The sequence below is a fragment of the Neurospora crassa genome, linkage group VII (genome assembly GCF_000182925.2).
Source record: "Neurospora crassa OR74A linkage group VII, whole genome shotgun sequence".
Lineage (NCBI taxonomy): Eukaryota > Fungi > Ascomycota > Sordariomycetes > Sordariales > Sordariaceae > Neurospora > Neurospora crassa.
In genome coordinates, this window is record NC_026507.1 from 3,973,988 (window position 1) to 3,997,275 (window position 23,288).

At 51.8% G+C, this 23,288-nt stretch overlaps 7 protein-coding genes across 8 annotated transcripts; 2 read left to right on the forward strand and 5 right to left on the reverse strand.

Moving 5' to 3' along the window:
• Window positions 1-872: 872 nt before the first annotated feature.
• Window positions 873-3,131, reverse strand: NCU05831 (hypothetical protein). The gene is made up of 4 exons (XM_954998.2): window positions 2,480-3,131; window positions 2,228-2,373; window positions 2,021-2,157; window positions 873-1,911 (listed from the first exon to the last, which is right to left on the reverse strand). The coding sequence occupies exons 1-4, from the start codon at window positions 2,630-2,632 to the stop codon at window positions 1,226-1,228; spliced, it is 1,122 nt and encodes a 373-aa protein (XP_960091.1). The 5' UTR covers window positions 2,633-3,131; the 3' UTR covers window positions 873-1,225.
• A 327-nt stretch (window positions 3,132-3,458) lies between these two features.
• Window positions 3,459-6,553, reverse strand: NCU05832. Of its 2 annotated transcripts, XM_011396907.1 has the most exons (8): window positions 6,155-6,553; window positions 5,793-6,044; window positions 5,194-5,700; window positions 4,970-5,112; window positions 4,759-4,895; window positions 4,602-4,614; window positions 4,108-4,540; window positions 3,459-3,941 (listed from the first exon to the last, which is right to left on the reverse strand). In XM_011396907.1, the coding sequence occupies exons 3-8, from the start codon at window positions 5,428-5,430 to the stop codon at window positions 3,702-3,704; spliced, it is 1,203 nt and encodes a 400-aa protein (XP_011395209.1). In that variant the 5' UTR covers window positions 5,431-5,700; window positions 5,793-6,044; window positions 6,155-6,553; the 3' UTR covers window positions 3,459-3,701. The 2 variants fall into 2 exon arrangements, with proteins under 2 accessions (XP_011395209.1, XP_011395210.1); XM_011396908.1 differs by lacking the exon at window positions 6,155-6,553 and having other exon boundaries at window positions 5,793-6,077.
• A 1,332-nt stretch (window positions 6,554-7,885) lies between these two features.
• Window positions 7,886-13,417, forward strand: NCU05833 (hypothetical protein). Its single transcript, XM_955000.2, has 10 exons — window positions 7,886-8,475; window positions 8,561-8,843; window positions 8,933-10,345; window positions 10,408-10,485; window positions 10,550-11,534; window positions 11,600-11,913; window positions 12,006-12,305; window positions 12,364-12,474; window positions 12,543-12,633; window positions 12,711-13,417. Exons 3-10 carry the CDS (start codon window positions 9,365-9,367, stop codon window positions 13,214-13,216), a joined length of 3,366 nt encoding a protein of 1,121 aa, XP_960093.2. The 5' UTR covers window positions 7,886-8,475; window positions 8,561-8,843; window positions 8,933-9,364; the 3' UTR covers window positions 13,217-13,417.
• Window positions 13,418-13,616: 199 nt separating this feature from the next.
• On the reverse strand, window positions 13,617-14,757 carry NCU05834 (hypothetical protein; the record flags this gene model as incomplete). Its single annotated transcript, XM_955001.3, has 2 exons — window positions 13,617-13,670; window positions 13,858-14,757. The coding sequence occupies 2 exons, from the start codon at window positions 14,755-14,757 to the stop codon at window positions 13,617-13,619; spliced, it is 954 nt and encodes a 317-aa protein (XP_960094.3).
• Window positions 14,758-15,378: 621 nt separating this feature from the next.
• Window positions 15,379-17,985, reverse strand: NCU05835 (hypothetical protein). The gene is made up of 3 exons (XM_955002.2): window positions 17,527-17,985; window positions 16,685-17,464; window positions 15,379-16,622 (listed from the first exon to the last, which is right to left on the reverse strand). The coding sequence occupies exons 1-3, from the start codon at window positions 17,715-17,717 to the stop codon at window positions 15,773-15,775; spliced, it is 1,821 nt and encodes a 606-aa protein (XP_960095.1). The 5' UTR covers window positions 17,718-17,985; the 3' UTR covers window positions 15,379-15,772.
• A 788-nt stretch (window positions 17,986-18,773) lies between these two features.
• Window positions 18,774-21,311, forward strand: gh47-4 (glycosylhydrolase 47-4). Its single transcript, XM_955003.2, has 2 exons — window positions 18,774-20,724; window positions 20,788-21,311. Exons 1-2 carry the CDS (start codon window positions 19,009-19,011, stop codon window positions 20,908-20,910), a joined length of 1,839 nt encoding a protein of 612 aa, XP_960096.2. The 5' UTR covers window positions 18,774-19,008; the 3' UTR covers window positions 20,911-21,311.
• On the reverse strand, window positions 21,257-23,174 carry NCU11308 (hypothetical protein). Its single transcript, XM_001728183.2, has one exon. The coding sequence runs from the start codon at window positions 22,049-22,051 to the stop codon at window positions 21,725-21,727; it is 327 nt and encodes a 108-aa protein (XP_001728235.1). The 5' UTR covers window positions 22,052-23,174; the 3' UTR covers window positions 21,257-21,724.
• Window positions 23,175-23,288: the final 114 nt, after the last annotated feature.

Here is a 23,288-nt window from a genome sequence, read left to right on the forward strand (position 1 = left end):
CGAACGTTTGATAGGTGTACCCACCTACGTGTACTCGCCGTGGAGTTGATGAAGATGGTGCGTTTCTCTTCACTAACCTACCTCCCTACCTAGAGAGGTACCTATTAGTAGCTACTTACCATTCCCCTCCCCTCTCCTATGTACCTTGAGGCACGGGATTGGAAGTGTCTCACATCGATGCCTTCCAAAGATACATGCAAGCGAGAAGACAACAAGACGTGGTTTGGGGTTATTAGTACTTGAAGGGCATTATGTAATGCACATACTATCAGACATGGGAAATCATCAATGCATGACATACCATTCCCACACTCAAACACCTGTGCAGTCTTGGCGGACGTGTGCGTGTACACACACACACAACTTTTTGGCAAAACGGACTATCGAAACGAAAGATGGAGATGACGAAATGCAATTATCCTAGAGGAAAAACTATTTTCTTAGTAGTTTTAAGTACGCTAATCCTAAATCTCAAGTCGGTTCTCCTTTATCTCCCCGTTTAGTAGAGATATAAGTAAATAAAATCTTATCGATAGTCCATTTTGCCAAAAAGTTGTGTGTGTATATACACACATACGTCCGCCAAGACTGCACAGGTGTTTGAGTGTGGGAACATATTTAGCCTTGAGCATACATAGCCTCCTATTCCAGCGAACGACAGGTATGTATTGTAAATTAGTAGGTGGACCTCAAAGGGAACGAACTCAGGTCGTCTAGCTCGCGTAATGATATCGCTGAGGTACCTAGAAGTATTTCAAAAAAGAAAAATAATAAGAACAAAAAAAAATGATATGCGACGAAAGCGGAAGCAGGATGACGTAAGGATCTAGAGTTGCGGTGGTTGAGCTTTGCCGAGCAACACGGCACGTTTCTGGCTTCTAAGTGGATGTCAATTGAGTAGAGGTATTCTAGAATACGGTACCGAAGGTAGTAGTAGGTATGTACGTAATCTACACGTGTGCCGTGTAAGTGGCACAGCGGCTAAGGCTGAAGAAGCAATGAATGGTGGACCTCGTTCGTCAAGCGAAGGACGGGGAAGGGGGGAGGGGGGGGTGAGATTCAGGGACCGTCGACGTATGCAGATCCTGTTCAAGAAAAGGAAAACATCCGCGTCTTCACGTCCGTCTGGACGCTTTCCCCGGAGAGAGTAAACATGGAACTATACATGAGGTAAGGCTCTCGACAACAGCGTTTAGTTCAACCCTTGCAAATTGTCTTCATCTCTTCAACCATCCAGTGGCTTCTGGGCCCGAACTAAGCGCCACTTGAAGTTTGCGTGTACCTTACGCTCCTTATACTCCCTCCGCAAAATAGCAGCATAAATCAACGTCTCATTCACCGTCCACCCCAACACTGTCGGGCAGAAATACGTCAAAAAGCCCTCGATATCCTGCGTTAGAAACGCGCTGTTGAAAAGGCCGATTTCCTTTTGCCTTTTATCCGCAGGCCACGGCGAGACAGGGGCCAGGAGGTCCTCCACCTCGATGTTAGTAAAGCCAGCTTCCTTAATCCCAGCGTCCATGCAGCCCGAATCCACCATATTCACTACCAGGCCCGTCTTTCTCCCAATCTCAGACCAGATTTCGCCCCATTGGTACATGGCGGTGTCGGGAGGCATGGTGTCATCAAGACAGACCAGGTTGACCTCGGCGTCGATGTGCTCGAGCCAGCCACCTGGTTTCATACACTTATATACTTCCCTGTAGAGAGCGGGCCAGTCTTTGACTACGGCGGTAAGCCAGCGAATGTGGACGTAATCGAACAAGTTTTCCTGGTAGGTCCAGGGTTTGGTTACGTCCTCGATGTCGAACCGGAGGTTGGGGGGCACCCAATTGGGTTGGATTGGTGAAATGTCGGTGCCGTATACATTACAATTGGGATATTCATCGGCAAAGTCAATTGCCCAGAGTCCTACGAAAGATATGAGGATTAGTTTGGAACCCTTTTCGCCTGACTGCAATGTCGACTTGCAGGTGGGCACAAGGGTGCATGTTCCCTCCTTTGTGTTACATCAACTTACCGGTACCAGTGCAGACATCAAGTGCATTCTGAATGTTATCTTTGAGGGGAGCCGTGTACAGCTTTCCGTCCAAGAACAGAGTCATGAAATGGTGGAAAATATCCAGCATCTCATTGGCGATCTCATCATTTGGACCCCTGTTGTTGCGAAACAATCATTAGCCTCATATGTTATTTTATATTTTTACTGCTTTTGGATCAAACATACCAATATTCTTGATCAGTTACAGCATCGCTGTGGTACGTACGGCCCTGAATCGTCCGATATTTCAGGATGCTGGAGCTGAGTGAGGCTGTTGAACTCGCGACCTCGCCACCCAGCGCTGAGTCGGCATCATCATCCACCGGGTGTTCCTGTGCGTGTGAGACAATTCTTGTCAGTACTCAGGTGCATGTATATCAAGCGGCTCGAACTCTGGTGGATACCACCCAGAAGAAAACTTGTGTGGAATCCACGAACCTGTTCCGCCCAATGTGAGCCAGCCAAGAGGCCAACGGGCTCCGAGGGCTCTGAGGATTCATTCGCGGGACCAGGAGTAGGCAATCTCTCCTTTCTGTTCGGCGACCTTGCCTCAGGTTCAGGTGATTGCGCCTTGTTGGTTGGAGAATTCATGACTGGGGACTGTGTTTGGTTCGATGTTCAAAGTTCGAGCAATGGAGGAAACTCGATTGTGCGTCGTCATTCGTCCTCCCAGTGACGACGATCCGGTAGATATACGAACGGTTGCCCCGTCGCTGAGTCCATGGTGGCCCCAGTCCCTTCTGTGTCCGACTTTGAGGAGCGGTCAACAAGCGTGAAGGTAACCTCAATCCTCTGAATATGGCCTGAGCCACAGACAGAATATCGTCGCGGGGGCTGTCGAAGAAGATATACGGGGTGTTCCACAGCAGGCAATTCACAATTGGCTACAAACATCCCATGCCACCTCAGCGACAAGTCATGCTGCGGGACTACATGTAACCCCGGCAGACCTTGGCAGACTCTGCTAGGTTAGGGCAAGTGGAATGCAGTCCACCCAATGGCGGTCACCCTCGGGGTATGTGGCTTGTACAATATTGAAAACAATTGTCAGGCAAAGCGAGGGACTGGAGATGTGGGTTGCCGATTGAAGATGCAAGCGAAGAGGAAGAAGTCCGAGAAATCCAAGTCCATAAGGCTTCGTGGACTGGTTCACATACGGCACGGGCAAGATAGGAGGGGTACTGTACCATCGGTCCGATCTGTGGTCGCGTGGCGCTTCGTCCAAACCATTGCTTTCTTCGGCCGGCAGTGGCTGTCAACCCCTCTTTTCAGCCACCTGTTCGGCCATGCCACATGACACAAACCAAAAGAGCAAAAACTCGAGGTCCTACACTAGTAAGTAGTGAGTATGCTTACGCTTTGATGGGGCGCAACATCGACAATATTGTCGGGTGTCGGATGTTTGGCACGGGTAAGGCTGAAGGAAACAGCAGTGAACCTTGTTCATCAAACGGACCGGACCAAACTCCGGACAAACCACGAAAAGGGGCCCATGACGCTTGACGACGATCGTGATAGTAGAGATATTGATACCTACACTATTGAAAACGTCACACAAGGAAACGGATACATGTAATCCCCATCCCCCATGTTCCCTGCCACTTTCATCATGCGCAACACGCGTCCACCTGCCCCACCACCGTTGTCTACACTTGTGATTTCAGGCGTCCAACGGCTTCTGGGCACGAACTACGCGCCACTTGATGTTCGCATGAATCTTGCACTCCTTGTACTCCCGGCGAAGACTAGCGGCAAAATTTGCCATCTCGTTGTCAGCCCACCCCATAACTTGGCCAAAAAAGTAGGTGAGGAAGCCCTCAACGTCTGTCATCAAAGCTACAGATTGGTAGAGACCAATCTGTCTTTGCTTTTCGTCAGTAGGCCAAGGGGAAGTCGGGGCCTAAAAATTAGAAGTTAGTCTTCGTGGGTTTAGAGCAAGGGATTGTGTTGCCACTGCTTTCTGGTCGGCAGGTGTAGGTCCTCTGTACCAACCACCTCCTTCGAATCATCACCACCTTCTCATTCGATCCCGCCTTACGGCTTCAAGAAATTTGTATGTAACTTACCAGGAAATCTTCGATTTGGATGTTGGTGAAGCCCGCTTCCTTAATTCCATTCTCCATGCAGCCGGAATTGATCATGGTGAATATAACTCCGGTCTTCCGCTGAATCTCGGTCCAAAGCTGTCCCCACTGATAGGTAGCAGAATCCTTAGGCATAGTTCCGTCAAGGCATACCGCGTTCACTTCGCCATCCATATGCTCAATCCAGCCACCCGGCTTAAGACACTTGTATGCTTCCTTGTATAAGGATGTCCAATCCTTGATTGTGCCGCAAAGCCACCGGATATGGATGTAATCGAAGAAGTCGGGTTGATATGTCCATTCCCTAGTCGCGTCGTCGATGTTGAACTGGAGGTTAGGAGGAACCCAGCTCGGCTGAATAGGCGAAATATCGGTACCAATCACGGTACAGTTGGGAAATTCATCCGCGAAATCGCTACAGGTGCCACTGTTAGTCATCTCAGGCAACAAATCATGAGTTCTGACTTTGGTCTTACATTGCCCAGAGCCCTATGTGAAGTTCCCCATTAGCGAACCGTTACGTACAATAGGTATCGTCTTACACAATCCGTGCAGTTTACTCGTTAGGGAGGAGTGGTACGTAAAAGGGAAGAATGCGATGTGAGCCCTGACGAGGAGGTGGGTGAGCCTTACCGGTGCCGGTGCCGACATCCAGGGCGTTCTTGATGTCCTTGGATAGCGGGGCTGTATATAGCTTCTCATCAAGTATCAGGGTCATGGCGTGATGGTAAATATCCATGACCTCCATCGCCTTCGCATCGTTTGGGCCCCTAGATCAAAGGGCTGCGATTAGCTTTGATGCCTCGCGAGATTCCCGACCAAACTATTTCCAAAAATGACATACCAATACTCAGTATCAGACACAGCATCGTTGTGATATGTCCTGCCTTTGATCGTACGGTATTGCAAAATAGTAGAAGAGATCGACGCCGTTGAGCTCTCAACATCACTATCACCCAGAGTGGAATCGTTGTCGTCAGGGACATGCTGTACGGTAAAGAACAAGGTCAGCAAAGGACATCGAAAACAATATTCATGCGGCTTCGTGTTTCTATGGGAGTTACATACCAGCTCGCCCCAATGCGCGCCAGGCAACAGTTCGGTCGGCTCGTCAGATTGGGCCGCCGGCGGCGATACGGGACCGGGGGTGGGCGAAGCCGGACCGGGCGTGGTCGATGCCGGACCAGGCGTGGGCGATGCCGGACCAGGCGTGGGCGACTTAGCTTGTCCTTTGGGCGACTGTACCGTTGGCGACTTCGCCTCAGGTACAGGTGACTGTGCCTTCCTCTTCAGTGCGGAACTCATGATCGGAAAATGTATTGGCTTTCGAGCTCAGTCGGCATAGGCAACAGAAGAAGTAGGTCGGGTTCAATCGATTGTGTCCTCAAGTGGCGGCGATCCAGTAAATATGATAATTTCGACGCCAATTACCCCTCTTGTCTTCTGCCTCCCTACAATCCTTCTATGGGAGCGGTCAAGCTTGAAGGTAACATCGATCCTTTCCTTCGGGTTGCCGGTCGTTGAGCTTCTCGATGGGATTCGTCGCTTGGATACCTTTGGGGCTAACGGTGGTTACTTGAACTCAAGCAACCACAATATGGTCTTCTTGTTAGTCTTTCGAAGTATCTTGAGATTCACAAACAACGTGGTTGGACTGCGTGGATTACCATTGGCTGAACCCCCTCGCACACAGTAAACAATTGAGTCGGCAAACGTTAGAGTCTGCGTATTCACTCGTTCACACACAATCAGGCTGATAACAAATAGTTTCTGCGACGTGTCATCGGCCCAAGCCAGATGCAACCTATATTGAGCAGACATGATCCGATAAGAAGAAAGTCACACGAAGAGGACTGTTCGCTGCCGGTCAATGATTGCTTAGAACCCCACGTTTTTTTGGTCTTCAATATAGCTCCAATCTTCAGGTAGTCAGCGAAAAGCTCGACGGGGCCGCAATAAAGGACTGGACATGAAGGATCACCGAGCCACAACGAATTTCCAATCAATGTGAATGGTCTCGGGGACATACCTATTAACGCCGGCAGCACAACACCCTGGACCGACCCTGGGGGCCCACACAGCAGTGCTACGTTGTTATGCGCTGCATGCAGTTTGAACAGGCCTCGCTTGAGAATCCCTGCATCAGCTTTCCCCTCTCACCCTTCAAGCCTTTTCCAGGCTGGCCTGAGACATGGTAAATCTTCTTCTTGCCGCCACTGCTCTTCTCGGGGCTATCCAGTCCCTGTTTTAGTATGATGTCCTGCTTTGTTCTGTTTTCGTCAACAACCCTGAGCTCTGTCCGGTCATCGGGTGTCATGAGAATTCTGGCCATCAATGCGTAGCCAGGCATAATACCGCTCCAGCCCAGCTGGAGAAATACGTGCGAAAAGCGTCGGAGGCGCCGCTCAAACAAAGAAGTGGCCGTTTCCGTGGTAGGTAATGTCACCTGTTGGCCCACGGATCTCCACTTCAGAGCTGAGAGCAACGCAGTCAAGGATATGGGATAGTGTGCCGCCTAGTTGCGAAGGGGAAGGAAAGTAGGTCTTCACTGTTAAGTCAAAAGTTCCAAACTGGCCGTCCATCAGTGAACGGTTGGTCACTTCTTTCGTGGCGTCGGATCTTGGAGAAGTATGTATTTGTCTTGACGGCGATGGGCGCCGGTGTGTACATGATGCTTCGGGGGCTTGTGATCGGTCTTCCCGAGGATTCGTTACCATGAATCCGACTGTCTTGGGCTGGTAGAAGTGGTTGAGTGGGAGTGTATTGCCAAATGAGCATCCTGTCTCGAAGATGAAAGCCTACTTTGAGGTGCTGGCAGGTACCTCGGCCGAGATCAGCCTTTCCTTCAGGAAGCTGAAAGGTATACATGTTTGTATCAAGCGAGACTTGCCGTCGGTTGATGAGCTTGACGGGAATCCGGCGTCATCTTTTAAGGGCAAGATCTGTCTTTGCTCTGGATGCTTCTTCGCTGCTGCTTCTGCACTGTCTCTATTGAAGTTAGCAGTCTTGTCACTAACGCGGTCGAGGATGTAATGACGATCTCGGGCTTTACAATGTACCAGGCCCAGGACATTTTATGTTGGCTTTTCTGGCTGGGTCGTTGTGGACGCATTCAAGGCGCGGACTGTGATGCTCTTTGCTCGGAGGAGCTGCGAAACGTCGACGTCGAGATGCCGGTGGATCCAAGCCAAGAACCTGTTTCCATGTCGAAGGGGCGAGTCGGTGGACTCGCGAGTGGTGTAGAGCCAGTTGTCCTCCCCCCGTCGAGCGAGACTTTGACCATCTGGGAGATCCATGGCGTTGATGAAGTGCTTTTCGCCGGTGCGGATGAGGTCGGGACATTGCAGGAGCCACTGCAGTTGTCGGGGGTGTCATTGCCATGGTTCTGCTTCAGTTGGGAGACAAACGTCTGTCTCGTGCTCGAGGCTGTGGAAGAGGACTGGAGAGAGAGATCCTGCGGGGTAATCTACCAAGTGGACATTGGTGCTGCCGGTTTGCTCCTTCCTTCCTACCTACCTACCTACCTAGGTACCCTCATGCCCACGCTCTTTCCCTTTGGACTCGGAGGTGGCCTGATTGATGTGGCGTGCTGCTTCAGCCGTTGCTTCTCCTTCAGTTCAGTTGTTCGCTTGGTACGAGGTATCGGCTCTCCACTCAAATTTTGCTCTCAGACTGGGCGTCTGTCTCGCGGCTGCCCTTGGCCTGCCGTTTGGTCTTGGCCTGCTCCTATTCCTCCTTCTGCTCCTGCTCCTGCTCCTGCTCCTGCTCCTGCTCCTGCTCCTGCTCCTGCGTCTGGTATCGCTGCATGTTCCTTTGCAGGCCACTTTTCGTTCTTTGTTGTTCACCCAGTCCTCGGTCGTATTCAACACAGTCATTGATATCGCCAACCCAGCGGCCTCACCCCGGGATACCTGATGTGGAAGTTTCGCTGGCACTGGATGACAACGCAAAAGTTGACCAACTCGCCCTTGTCGACCTTGCGCCTCATTTCCTCCAGCTGTGTCCGGGCCTCCAGGTGTCTCCAGCATCCTCTTCGCGCGGGTGAGTGAGTGCTAAATGCTGATGTCGATTGACGAATACAACCCGGATGACTTCGTTCACGCCGGAATCAGGATGGTCTTGCACTCTCAACTTCCACCGGGTGGAATGGGGCATGGTCGGCTTCCCGCTTTCAGTTGCCATGATGCTCAAGATTGCGCAATGTTCGACACGCGTCTGAAATGCTTGGAACAGTTACGCCGCCCCTAAAACGGAAGAATGGGTGGGCGAGTGGAAGGGGGTACCATTATATCGTATACTGCCCGCTCATCCGGGCCATTTTGGATGTGGTCGGTACCTATTGGTGCAAGGGTGCGTGGTCTTGTCCAGACATCAGGGACAGCATCTGCTATGAGCCTATCTGCCACCAGTACTAACCAAAGCCTTTCGACGTTAGATCAATAACAAACATCCCTACCTCCCGCACTACACCCCCACATACCACTGCTCGGAGCGGGACGCCCCGCGCACTTGCCGCGCAGTCTTGTCCGACAGCTCTCCCCCGAAAAATACAATCAATCAATCAATCAAGCTCTCCCCCGACCACGCAAACCAAGTAGGTCGCAAAGTGGAGATGTTGCAAGTGAGGCTCTTGACATAACCGTCAAGCCCCTAGCCAACAACTTGACGTCTACACAGCATGTCAGCCTTCATCGCCATGTTTTCGACAAATGAGCTCGGTGAGTTTCTCCGGTTGGGCTGAAGCAGAGTCTGTTGTATTGGGCGTGTTATTCATGAGCTGGCGGCCAAGTCGACTGACACATGACAGCCGACTCCTTCCAGGCCCGATCTTCATTCAGCTCAACCATATTGGGAACTTCGGCGCTCAAATTGTGCTACCTTACAAGCAGTGCTTACCTGTTGGCGAGATACGCGTGTGTCTTTGGCTGCTTCACCTATCTGTATCAACAAAGCCATGTAGATTTCGACCCAGCCCGAGGGGCTAATGCATGGCGAGGTGAAGGCCCACTCATTGGACACGAACATCACAGCCTCTCCAGCTGTTCGTCCTTTGCCCAACAGCGCCTGGTCTTAAGGAATCCGACATGTGATCGATACTGACTACTGAGACCCGGGGACACAAAACACCCACATTCTTTTCCTTCGGCACCGTCCCTCAAACGCAACACGTTCGGTGCACGTTGCCCCTACCCTCTCAATATCACGACATATCGGGTTCTGCACCCGCTCGACACACAAGATGGGACCTCCGCGCAAACAAGAGACCTCGCAAAAGTTGAAGCGGCTCAAAGAGTTCTTCCGGTCCGGTGGGAAACGCCAACAGCCTCAAGCTCCCAGACGTCCAGACGAGGACAAGAACATGCTATCCCCGACACGGACCCTGTCTTTCAATAGCTATCTTGAAAAAGTGGAGGAGGAAAACAAGCGACGTCTCCAGGCGGCAGTAGATATTCGCCAAGCCATCACCCAAAACGACTATTACCGCGTCATTGAGTTATATCAGCAACATGCCGCTCTTCGTCCCAAAGACAAGAGAGGGCGAACTCCGCTTCATGCGGCTGCCGAGCTGGGCCGAGACCTTATCCTGCGCTTTCTCCTGGATCAAAAAGGTGTGAGCCTCGATGCCACCGACATCCATGGCCGCACTGCTCTACACTTCGCATCCATTAATAATCATGCTGATTGCGTATCCTACCTCTTGGAGAGGGGAGCAAATGCTCAGCTTGTTGATGGAAACGGCCACTTGCCATCGTTCTACGCGTCAACTGACACAAAAGCCAAGTTCGACAATCCCCCCATTGTCCATAGCAGCGACCAGTATGCCGCTGCCAATAACTGGAGAAACAGGGCTACGTTCGACACAGGACCAACACCTCCTAACGGGGCCCGAGAGGAAGTGTGTCGTTATTTCCAAGGCAGCCTCTGGGTACCCGACCTATCTACCAGATTTCGTATACTTCCGGTTTGGGAGTTGGTGTACGAAGCCGGTCGATATGAAGATCTTTGTAGGCGGTTTAGCATTCGCCAAGAAACAACGGTGGACAAGAAGAAATGGATCCATCTGCCAATTACCAGCAGGGACCTACTTCTTGACCTTACAAAGAGGATTTACACTGCTTCAGGGCGCGATCTACAGTCATATCAGAGAGTGGAAACGCTTGTCGTCGACATGTTTCAACAGGTTGATGTGACAGGTCCAGAGGGGAAGGTCCACTTCAAGGTATGTGTATCCTATCATACTTGCCCAGACGTTTGCATGTCGAGGCATCTGACGTTTTGTAGTTCAAGAGCTTGAAGCATAGCGGTCAAACCGACTCCGACGAAGGGCGATCTAAATCCGGAAGCATTTATGCGATGGCCGTAAGTCGCAATATTCTCATACTGACCTTTGTGCGCACAAATTTTGATCGCATTGCTGTTGTAGCTTCCTGTGGTCGATGTCGACAAGAAAGATTACGTTTCTGTGGCGCGCGTAGCCCAAGAACAAGCGACGAAAAAAGCGAAGCCGAGGCAAGAAACAAAGTTGTATCTTGGTGATCGTGCAAAGAAGCACTTTGGCTATATGCTCAAGGCAGTGGGCTTCATGGGCCAACCGCTGCCTCGTTGCCTCGACCAATCCTATCATGACGACTTGGACAGCGATAAACTGGATTTTCTCAACAACGACCAGGTCATCGTACGGTACATCAGATATCTGAAGGCCAGATGCTCGCGGGCTGCCAAAGAAATGGGATATTCGGCTGGCCTTGACTCGGCGGATCTTGGCGAAAAGGCAAGAGCTCATGCTCAGTACGAAGACGCTGAGCCAGCGCCTCAAAATGAACCCGACCATCGCCAGCAACCGACGAGCATCCGAGTAGGATCCTTAGAAAACGACAGACCTCCAGCACAAGACAATACGACCAGTCATATCTCGAGGGAACAAGGACCACAGCCATTGGAACAGACATCCTTCGAAGCACCGCGACCTCCACACAGCCCACGAAGGACCTACACTGGTGCTTCGACGACATCACAGCCGCGCCAGTTTTCGCTTCAACGCTCAGACACCGATAAAAGCATGTCTCCAGAGGATGCGATGAGGCTTTTCGAGTCTCTGCACGTTGAAGCGAGTGACCAGAAGAAGCTACCACAATCTGAGAAGCCATCCATGTTATCCGGATTGGGCCCTTCTAACGTAACCCACCAATCTCCCGGCCAAACTGAACATCGGGCAGGCCCAGCCACGCCAAAGCCTGCAACGCCTGGCACCCCCGGTGCTTTTGTGAAGGGACCTGCGGACATTGGGGATCAGGGAAACGCGAACAGCGGTGGCCCGGGATATGTGTTTGCGTCTGAACCAATATCTTTAAAAGAGTCAGATGACTTTTTGACTGTCCCGTATTTCTGGCTCTTCAAACTCGACGCAGGTAAGTATCACCTGAGCAGATCTCATTAGCCATTGCTTCTCTAACCATTAATTCCACATCTATAGACACAATAGTAACTCTCTACCCGGAGAGGTGGGACATGGGGAACGAACAACAACTGCAGCGTCATATTCTGGACAGTGTCAGTGATGACCGGCACATTCACAGCAAAACTCATGACAACAACGGCGAGGACCTGGACATAGATCTTGTAACCAAGGCTATTCTGAAAGCGTGCATGTCTTTCGAGGCAAAGGCGCTTGTCCCGTCCATCAATCCGGATGCCATCTTCGATGAGGATGACGAATGTAACGGTGGAGAGCTCAGAAGGGTGATGCTTCCGTATACAGAAGCCTTTTCGGCCTCAATCGCTCAGCTTGTAGGTCCCCTTCGCTTGATGCTCATTCTTTGCTTACTTCTCCGTCGTTGTCATGCTCAACGATTCTAACGTTTCATGTGATCACCACGCAGTACTTCCAAGTCACACAACGCTTTGATAGGTTGAAAAGGGGAATGGGCTCGATTAGCAAAGACCCAAACAAGTTCTACCAAGACACACAGAACGAAACGGCCATCCTCATCGACATCGATGATACCATTGGCGAGATCGGGATGATTAAACGAATCTTGTCAAATCAGATCAAGATCTTTGATCGATTCCAAAATGAGGTTCGAGGCAAGAACCCTAACAAGGTTGCCAAAGTACACGAGGGAGAGATCTTGGCACGGTTTGATATACTCGAGGATGAAGCGAATCGTGTCCGGTCCATGGTACGTACATTGGGTTAATGTAGTTCATGACCGAAAACTAAGCGTGTCGGCTGTACAGGTTACTACCTTGCTGAACTTGCGTCAACGAGAAGCAACTCTCGAGGACGCTCTGTCCATGGGTGAGCAATCGACCATGCTCTTCGTTTTCACTGCAGTGACTGTCCTATTTGTAAGCCCCACAAAATCTCTTTTCGTGCTTCACGTTATTTTAGAAAGCTGACAGAAATAAACCAAAAGGCCCCTCTATCATTTGTTGTTGGACTGTTGGCCCTGAATGTAGACGGGCTTCCGGATAGATGGAGTCGGCCACCACTCGCCGAAGTTTTCGGTAAGTATGCCTTGCTGTCTTCCGGCTTTAGTCTTCCATCATCCACCACGACAGGCGAGACTAACCGTTCGAAATAGGCCTCTCTACCTTGGCAACTGGTGGTCTTTGCGTGATCTTGTGGTCCATCTTCAACCGGTACTACCGGCGTGCTCATGGTCTCGACAACGACCTTGACTTCGATCCGAGTCCATCGGCTGAGAATGGATACCAAATGAAGAGCTCGGCATGGTGGAGAAGGACGTGGCCGACTATATTTGAAGGACGGAGCCGTAGAAAACCGACAGTACGAGGAACCCCGGCTGTTTTCCATCAAGGACCAGGAGAACAAGGCCCGAACCGAGACGCCATTTTACATAGTCCTACTCGACAAGACAATGCAGGTGCAGATTCCAATTTGCAACTTGTCGGAAGCTTAAGGGGTGGTACAAGAAGAAGAAGAGGTATGAGCGGGGAGATGAGTATAGGGACGAGTCTTTCTTCACTGTCCATGGCATCGTCGAGTCGTGTATGGTCATGGAATGGGAGAACAAAACCGGATGGGCTGGCGTTGGGAGACATCGAGTTTGGTGTCCTTCATGTGTAAGTGGCACTGGCCTAGTACGCGTTGAGCAGCTTGAGCTGGCTCTAGATACCTCAGAGTACAGGAACAAAAAGGCAGGGGACGAGCTTCTCAAGACCATGAAGATTTCCAGACGATCCATCTGCGCCAGTATCAGCTCCCCCTTACTTCCTTCCTCGGCTTCCATATCACTCCATATCCCCAGCTCGAACAACCTCCATCAACAAACTCTTCATCATCACTCCAGCATTATTTGCATTTTCCCCCTTTTCCATCACCTGCAAGTTTGTTTCCAACCGGTACACGTAACCCTCCATCCCACTTTCCCTTTCAGTTTCAGCCGACATGTCCGGCAGCGGCAAATACTCCACCCCTTCCACCCCCTCTTGTAACGATAGCCAGCTGGCAAGAAGCATGCCCTCCACTAGCCAGAGGGATCGTTCTCCTGAGTCTGTAAAGGGATAATCTTGGTGCCGGGCTTGGTTTTGCTTCGTAGCAGTATTATCTCTACCTCTACCTCTACCTCTACCTCCACCTCTATCTTCACCTCCATCTCTAGTTCCAGTTCCAGTTCCAGTTTCAGCACTAGAGGTACCTCCAATCCCAGTAGCAATCCCAGCAGTAGCGCCATGTCCGGTTCTACTACCTGTCGATGATACTCCGACAGGTAGGGCCGCGATGGGGGTTTGCTGTTGTCCAGCAGCACGTTGTCGGGAAAGTGCAATTGCATCGTCTAATCGATCAATCCAATCTAGGTAGGCGTCGAACCAGGAACTGGAAGTACTTTTTCTTGAGGTAGGGGTACCTGTACTGGAGGGGAGGTGTGTGTGGTAGAGGGATTGTAGGTGGGAGAGCTTGACGCGGTGGAGTGCACGTGTACGTGGGCGGCGTTTGGTGTTGTTGCTAGCTGGGTCGTGGGGTGTTTGCCTCTTTGTAGAAGCGGAAGCGGAAGCGGAAGCGGTATAGTACATGTGCGAGGAACTTGAACTATTGGCGTCTAGACCGGAGGGGCGGATGTAGTATCTGATTTTCATGTTCGATGAGTTTGAAATGCCGGCCTTATTTGCTGCCATGAGGATGTCTTGCTGTGAACTTCGCTGCTTCGATGCCTGCGTCATCGTCGCCAACACGGGTCCTAGCCTAGAGGTAGAGGTAGAAGGCGTACTCCTAGCAGGCGTAATACTCGCTCCACCCGTTCCCGTCGTCATCATCCCAAAGGCTCCACGTAACGGGCTACTGAGCAACACTCCGTCTATGCTTCCATGTCCGCGGGAAACGGGAGCGGTGGTAAATAACTGCTGCTGGGACTGAATGGGCGTGGCGCTGCCGAATGGGTCCAACGAATCCGTCGACATAGGAGTAGAGGTAGAGGTATGTGGTGTGCGGAGACTGATGGTGATGGATCCGTCTGGCTCAAGGGAAAGTAAGAGGCCATAGTTGGTTTCGAAGGAAAGGGTGACTTTTGGAAATTGAGACTGAGACTGGGAATGGGGAGATGTGGTGGCTAGGGTGCAGAGGAGGAAGGCCAAGTCCGTGTTGGTGAGTGTTGGTGATGTTCGTGACATTTTGGTTGTAGATGGAGGTAGGTAGGTAGGTGTGGATTTTGGAATGAGGCTGCCCGGTTATTCAACACGGATTCCGGGATGAGGGACTGACTGACTGACTGACTGATGGTGGGTAGGTAAAGAAGGGAGAGATACTGGCACCGTCAGATCTGGAAAGAACGGTGGTCGAGAGTGGGAGGATATAGGAGGGGAGGGCTATAGTTCATCGTGATATAGCTGCGGCACGAAAGTCGAATGTGAATGAGCGGGGTGAAGAGGTAGGTAGGTAGGGTTGTGCCAGATTGGTCCAACGTCATCTGAACAATACAGGTACGAGTTCAGAAAGAGTCGTACCTGGGGTTCTATGATACATGACATAGCAGTTTTCGTGTGTTATCCTCATACCTACCTACCTATGAATACCAACAAGTGAAACTCATCGTCCCCACCCACCCTTATAAGCTGACTGTTTAGCAGAGTTTCAAGTAGAGCTTTCCACTTGAGGCAGTCTTCCCGAATAAACAAATTAAGATCAGTACGCTACACTCACAAATTCCCAGATCCTCAAATGCACGATTGCGGGGCCTCGGAGAATGTTGAGCTCGGCTGACATCCCAGTGCCGGAGAGTGCCATAAAAGGGGCTCGATTGGCTGTGGATGACCGCTCAAAGAACGGTACTGCCACCCACCGAATGTCTGTCATTGGTTTTCCTTGCCGCTGAAGGTCAGTCAGCACTGAGAATAGAACAGAGCAGTGGTTTCGTTTTCCGATGGGTCTCTCTGGTTGTTTGATGGTAGAAGACACGGTTTGGGAAAAGGGCTGTTCCGTGTTTCAATTCATGTGCAGCTTAACAGCCAAGGTGAAGCCAAAGGCTGAAGTGACGTATGTAAATGCCAATCTCGGAAATCTTCTTCCTAAACCAAAGTTGCATGCTATATGGGTATCTTCGCCAAAAAGAATATGTACATGTAGAATATTAGGCATTAATGATGTTCGTCGTCGCTGCGTGAAGGCACTTCCTCATTCTTCCGTTCTCTAAGACAACCGGGGAGTGCCACCGGAAAGTTCCGCGGGCGGCCCGGGTCTATTACTGCCGTCCATCTCATAAGCCCAACCCGCTTCCACCTCGGCCGGCTTGTTATAGTACACTCCGTAATAATGAGGCTGTTGTGTTTGTGTTGCGTTGGGGTTATATTGTTGCACTCCGACGGTAGGATATTTGTAGTTTGGCGGTGCCGGTAATTCGCCAACGCTCGGCTGGTACTGAGTTTCCAATTCCCCTACTGCGAGGCGATGCCCATCTGCATAAAATGCAGGTCCGTCTGTCATGTCTCCGGGGCTCTTGTCGGGCTGAGCATTGTTGGCCCTCCGTCGTCGTCGCACGAGGAAGAAAGTCACGGCACCGATCAGGGCCAGGGCGGCAACACCACCTGCCACTCCTCCGGCAATAGCGGCGACGTTGGGGTTTACCGGAGCGCTATTATCCCCGGATCCGTCTCGTCCGGATCCAGATCCACCTCCCGCGTTGTCGGCACTGCCAGATGTACTATTAGAAGCACCACCATCTGTAGAAATGGGCTCGCTTGCGCAGGAGTCTTTGGCATGGTTGATGGTGATGAGGTTGCTTTTGGATGCGGGATTGGCTTGCCACAAGGTGAAGGTGTCGGCCTCGTGATCTACCATGAGATAAGCCGAGGTGAAAAAGAAGCGGCCGAGGGTAGCGGGCTGAGTTCCTAGGCGGTTGATGGGCAGTTCCATGCGGTCGGGGGTCGTGATGAAGGATCCGTTGCGAGCAATCTCCTCGGACGGGACTAGAAGCTGGCTGTTGGGAATCCGGATACTGAGCCCGTTTGATAGAGCAATGGTAAGGTCACCATCGTAGTATCTAAAAGATTGGTTAGACGAGGTAGTTCAAGAACGGGGGGTTTAGGTGATGGAGGTACTCACGATGGATTAGCTGTGTTGTTGTATACCTGGCTACCCCAGTAGAGCCCGAAAGACTCGCCACCTTTGACCATGCCGGTTGCCTTTTCAAAGTTCTCGACGACAAACCCGGGAGCCTCCAAGAGCAACTGTCTTTGCGGTACAATGCAAACCGGAATGGCCGAGTTACGCGGCATGATGCTCTCATCATCTCCGTTCCGGTAGTTGAGTACGAGATCCGATACCGTAACCTTCATGCCCGTCCAACATCCCGTCGACTCGCTATAGTCAAGTGACTGCGTAAAATTCCTACCAATGATTTTCTCCTGGTCGTAGCCGCCGAATACAATGGACCCATCCAGGGGCGCGCCGTTGCCCCATTGGCGACCCCAGAAATAAGACCACACCCTTGACGGGATCTTGTTGCTCTGGCTGAGGGCGTTGAGGTAGGTCGAATTGGCTCCCAGTCCGAGCGCATGAAGGATGGTGTAGCCACCGTCCCATCTCAGCCGTGGGATGCCAATCGGCATGGTAACAGAAGAGGAGTCGGAGCCGCCAACCGAAAGTTTCTCGACACCCGCAAGCGAGGATGAAAGGAGCTTCTTCACGCCAAGTTCAGTGCCCGTGGTGGTGATCTCGTTGGTGGCCCCGCCGGCTGAGGCAAAATCATTGTACTTTGTGAAGGATGTCGAGTCCTCTTCATGGTAAATACCTCCCCTTCGGACAAAGCAGATCTCATCGTTCCATATGATGCTTGGGTCACAGAGCATCTGCTGATCGTAGATATAAGTGTTGTTGAGATCCCTAGATGCCATAGCGTCAGTACCACCACCCATTCTTGTCTCATCTAGTCCCAGAGGACTTACGGCCACGCATTCACTAGTATGGTTTGTTCAGGAGTGCCAATCGTTACGGCGATGCCTCTCATAAACGAGTCGGGGACTTTTGGATCGATCTGTTTGGTAGTGATGGGAAAAGACAGAGGCGAAGGACAGTCGGCCGCCAGGACACTTGCAGCCCCGAGGGCAAGCACGAGGCGTGAGGTCATGAACAGCATTGCTTTGCCAACAACATGAATACACGGCCGCTCAAGGCTAATCTGGGAGCACTATCCAAGACAAGAGAAAAAAAAATGAAGAGCGAGAAGAAGACAAGAAGATGTGGCAGAGAACGGACGCAGCCGCCTCATAAGGTAGGTAGTATCGAAGTTAGTCTATTGGCGACGATCATGCTACCCAGTCATATCACTTCCCGTGGAATCCTGTGTTTAGCGCTTATTCTTTTTCCGTTCTAGAGAGAGGGTTGCTGGCCGAGCCTGATCCTCTCCCAATCATGGAGCGATGGTGGCTGGTAGTCTGGGCCATCAGACTATCTAAGAAGCCCCGTTGTGACTGAAAGGTCTTGGCTACGCTAGGCAGCGAGCTAGCACAGTCTGTATCAAGATCAAACTGACAGCCGCGGGAACTCACCGTCGTTGACCTAGGATAAAAAAAAAAAAAGCAAGGATAATATTATGAAGGGTTGATGGTTCCGTTGCTGATTGGAGCCGGTAGGTGCTTCAATGGATTCATTGTGTTCAACTCGAACTCGTCTCCCATGTCGTACTGGGACCCAAGGAGACGGTTGACCTGCAAAGACGCATGTTGACACCCGGCGACGAGGCACATGGCCAGAGTGATGTCGTTGAACGAAAGAAGATGATGTTGGGGGGAGGTGGAAAATGTCGATGTCGGAGTGGCGCACCGGGCGCACTTATGCATTCGTTACTGTGCGTATAAGCGTTATGCACAGGCCCAACTTGACGCGCGGTAATTTTGGGAAATTGATTGGGCAATTCTTCCTTGCTGCTCCACTCCCCCACTTGCTTCCCGCTTCCCCTGAATGCACGCCAACGCAGCGGAGGTTGCAGTGCCGGCAAGACCCTTGGAGGCTTTGAAACCTTCCCCTGGCGACGGGAGTCACCATTGTCAGCGGCACAGCGTCAAGCGCGCCCTGTTTTGCCCGGTCGACGGCACAGCAGTGGATGGAGGCGACAGCGACATTGTGGAGTGTCTGATGCCCTGAAAGGGAAGGGACTGACACCTCCATCGCTGGCGAGCCCCCCCGCCAATGACGATCTCGTCTGCCTTAGTGGGCAAATGTCCATCTCAGCCTGGAAATGGAAGCGAGCGAGGCGTGTCGCGACCGTGGCAGCTTCATCATTGATTGATTGATTGATTGATTGACTGATTGACTGTCGCAAGTGAACCACTCTTCTTCCATCTCACTTGTGTACAGTACTAGGTAATCATTGGTGTTGCTAGCATGGTCCAACTGCCCCTCCCATCACTTATACGCATCGAGGGGACATGAATTCCTCGGCCGACAATTCTTTTTCCTTCTTTTCCAGACTCCGCCTTTTTCGCAGGAAAATGGCCAGTTCACGACATTTGCGCCTCGTCGCCGGCGTCGCCTGTGTCCTCCTCGTTTTCTTTCTCGTCCGTCCATTCGATTCCCCCGAGATCCTTCCCACAGCGTCGCGACCACACGGCAGCCCTCCCCTGGCCGAGCCAGTACTACTACAACCGTCACCAAGCAGCCGGCGCAAGGTCACCTTCAAGCCGAGCAGCTTCGACTGGACAAAGGTCGAGCAACACTTCCCCGTCGAGCTCAAGCACAAGCTCCCGACCGGCGCCCCCAAGCCGCAGAAGCCCGTCCAGCACGACTTCTCCCACTACGTCCACGACCCCGTTACGCGAAACCGACAAAAGGCCGTTCGCGCCGTCTTCGAGCGCAGCTGGAACAGCTACAAGGAGCACGCATGGCTTCGTGACGAGCTCGCCCCTGTGAGCGGCGTGGGCAAGACCACGTTTGGCGGTTGGGGGGCTACGCTAGTTGATGCGCTCGACACGCTATGGATCATGGAGCTGTGGGAGGACTTCTACCTCGCCGCCAACGCTGCCGCCCAGCTGGACTGGCAAAACACCACCGAAACCGCCGCCAACATGTTTGAGACCACCATCCGCCACCTCGGCGGCCTCCTCAGCGCCTATGATCTGAGCGGCGAGCAGGCCCTGCTGGACAAGGCGACGGAGCTGGGAAACATGCTTTACATGGGCTTCGACACCCCGAACCGCATGCCCGGCTTCTGGCTCAACTTTGAGGATGCAAAGCGCGGGGTGCAAGTGGCCGGCACAAACGATCCCTCGGCTTCTCCCTGCTCCTTGTCGCTCGAGTTCACTCGCCTCACCCAGCTGACGGGCGATCAACGCTACTTTGACGCCATCACCCGCATCACCGAGTTTCTCGAGCGCACCCAAAACGAGTCCAAGATACCCGGCATGTGGCCCAAGCTGATCAACTTCCGCGAAGAGCGCGTTGACGGCGAGAGCGGCTTCACTCTCGGCGCGCTCGCCGACTCTCTGTATGAGTATCTGCCCAAGATGCATGCCCTCCTGGGCGGACTATCGCCGCAATACGAGAAAATGCACCGGGCCGCCATGGATGTCGTTACGAAGTACATGCTCTTCCGGCCCATGCTACCTGCTGAGGAAGCCTCGAAACACGACATCTTGTTCGTGGGCGATGCCTTTGCCAAACCCGACCGGATCGACCGGGTAGCCGAGGGCCAGCACTTGACCTGCTTTACCGGCGGCATGTTTGGCCTCGGCGGCAAACTGTTCGACATCAACGAGCACGTTGAGATTGGCGAGCGCCTGGCCCGCGGTTGTGGATGGGCATATGATGCTTTCCCAACTGGCGTCATGCCCGAGATCTTCAACATGGTACCCTGTGGTGGCTCCTGGGATGCTCCCTGCCCGTGGAACGAGGAGAGGTGGAAGGCAGAGGGCAGCAAGAATCTTAAGAAGGGATTTGCCAGTGCGCGAGACACCCGGTATATCTTGCGGCCCGAGGCCATTGAAAGTATCTTCCTCTTGTACCGCATGACGGGTAAGGAAGACCTGAGAGACCTGGCATGGCAGATGTTTGAAAGCATTGTGAATGCCACAGAGACCGAGCTGGCTTACTCGGCTATTTCTGATGTCACGGTCAAGGGTCCGACGACCAAGACCGACTCGATGGAGGTAAGCGGACTGTTCCCAGCGAAGGATCCTTAGTAACATCAACTAACGTGCTTCCTCCTACAGAGCTTCTGGCTGGCCGAGACTCTCAAGTACTTTTACTTGATCTTCTCTCCACCCAGCATTATTAGCCTCGACGAATACGTGTTCAACACCGAAGCACACCCGTTTCTTCGACCGAAGCCATAGACAAATATATGTCTGGAGGGGTAATGACCATAGAGATGTATGGAATGACATCGCACATCTTTTTCTATATTATAAAAGACCACGACCAGGTGGACTTTGGACAGCTCGAAGTTCATGACATACACGGGGAGAAGACGGACCATTTACCTTGATATACGCCAGTTGGGAAAAACCGGCACGGAAGCAGTTCCTTGGCATTCTTGAACATGGTTGACGTTTAGAAAGAAAAGCATGTACGCGGATGGATTTGGATATTTAGCGACTGCTTGGGGTATACCCATATATATACTCTCTAGGGATTGGATGTCATAAGAGCAGCTACCAGCGATGAATAGACCATTGCGCCCTTCATTTTAGTCAATGTTGGATTACCTTTTGAATGCCGAGAGTTATGATTTTATGTCCAAACATACTCCGAAACCCAAGTTCTTTTGTCGTTCCCAGCCAAAGTATCACTTTCAGGATTCTGTTAATGGCAAGCACCCCAATGCGTCGCTATGACGTGCTATAGACGGTTGTGCGCTAACAGGAATACAGTCACAATTCTCATAACGCACGAACATCGACCAACTCCTCGCTCATCATTCATCCTTTCACAGCTCTTCTATAGAAAAGAAAAAGCACCCTTCCCATCGCTACTTCATCCCACCAGATCCAGTCCTTTCCATCATCCTCTCCTCTCTTTCGCCATGCACACACACTCCCATCCAAAGCGCCCGCCTTCCATCTCCCGCCCGCCCGCCTGTCCTTCCATCCTTCTTCCCATCTTCACGACCCCCCTCACACCCTCACAAAAACCTACAAAAACCTAAACCTAAACCTTTCCCAAAACAGGAACCCCATACCCCTGCACTTTTCTTTCCACCGGCTCCTTCTCCGTAACCATCAAGTAAACCAAGACCAAAGGCCACGCACTCCCGCACAGAAAAGCACCCACCACCCCCGCAAAACCGACGCCCCGCTCCCCATGTTCGCCGGACCACCGCTCCAACAGCCGGACGGCGCAGAAAATGATGCCCATGCCGTAGATGGAGCAGGCCCAGGTGATGCCGACGATGATGTCGGCGTGGCGGTCTTGCGGGGAGAGCACGACGCCCGAGGTGTCGGCGAAGGGTTCGGAGAGGGAGAGGTTTTGGCCCATTTTTTGCACTCTTTTGCTTTTTTTTTTTCAAGAGGGGGAAGATGGAGATGAGATGGAGATGAGATGAGATGAGATGAGATGAGATGAGATGAGATCAGAGGATGAATTGGGTTGTGTTGATTGGGTTTTGTGAGAGCCGGACTTGGGGGGGGAATTGACGTATTGTTGACAACTCGGTATGACGGGATAAGCAAATATCCACAGGACAAGTCGAGTTGAGTTGAGTTGAGTTGAGTTGAGTTCGTCTTCTGGACTGGTCTGGTCTGGTCTGGACGGCAAGAAAGCCCCCAAAATGGATGGATGGATGGATAGATGGATGGGCTGATGATGATCTCTCGGATCCCTTGATGTTGAAAGACGGAGCCGTCCTCGGGTCGTTTCCGTGCCGATGTAAATGTTTTTTTCTCTCTTTCTTTTGGAAGGCGAGCAGAAGCGAAGCGGTTGCGATGAACTGAATGAATGAATGGCCGAGAGGACTTCCAGATTTGAACTGTGCCGTGAACTGCGAACCGAACTATATTGAACTGGATCGACCCCCAAGAGAAAACGAAGGGACAGTCAATCGGGTAGATAGGTTTCGGTGTACGTATTCGAACCAGCGACTTGAACCTAATGTTATCGACCGACCGACGACGACAATGATCGAAGAAAGAACGTAGTGTAGTAAGTAGGTAGGTAGGTAGGTAGGTAGATAATTGCCCAGCAATGTAGTAAAACACAAGAAAAAGAAAAGACCGAAAAGCCAAACGGACGAAACAGAAGAAGTGAAGTGAAGCACCCGCGCACTTTCAAAGTCAAAGAATAGTATCGATGGTAACAAAAGTGAAAAGTCAAGTGGAAGAAGGTCTCAGGGTAACCAGAACACAAGGATGACTCGGATCCCCGAAAGACCGTGACCCCTTCGCTTCCCGATTTCCTCCTGGCTCAAAACCCAAAAGTTCTAAGAAGCAAGGTCTCCCTCCCAGCGTCTCAACCTGGGACATACTTACAAAGTAAATGGAAGACGAACCGTCAAGTTTGTGTGTCACTCAAAACCCGGAAGAGCCCCCCTTCCCAACTTCGTCGCAAAACCCGGGCATGTATCCAATTGGCTGAACATCCGACACATGAGTTGTCGCAGAACTTGACTTGGACAGGGCGGCTCCGTGCGTCCCGCGTGTTAGAGGGCGGTTTTAGCCGCCTGTAGTGCGGCGACCGTTATAGGGCCTAGCGTTTGGTTTGGGTTGGGGTACGTACC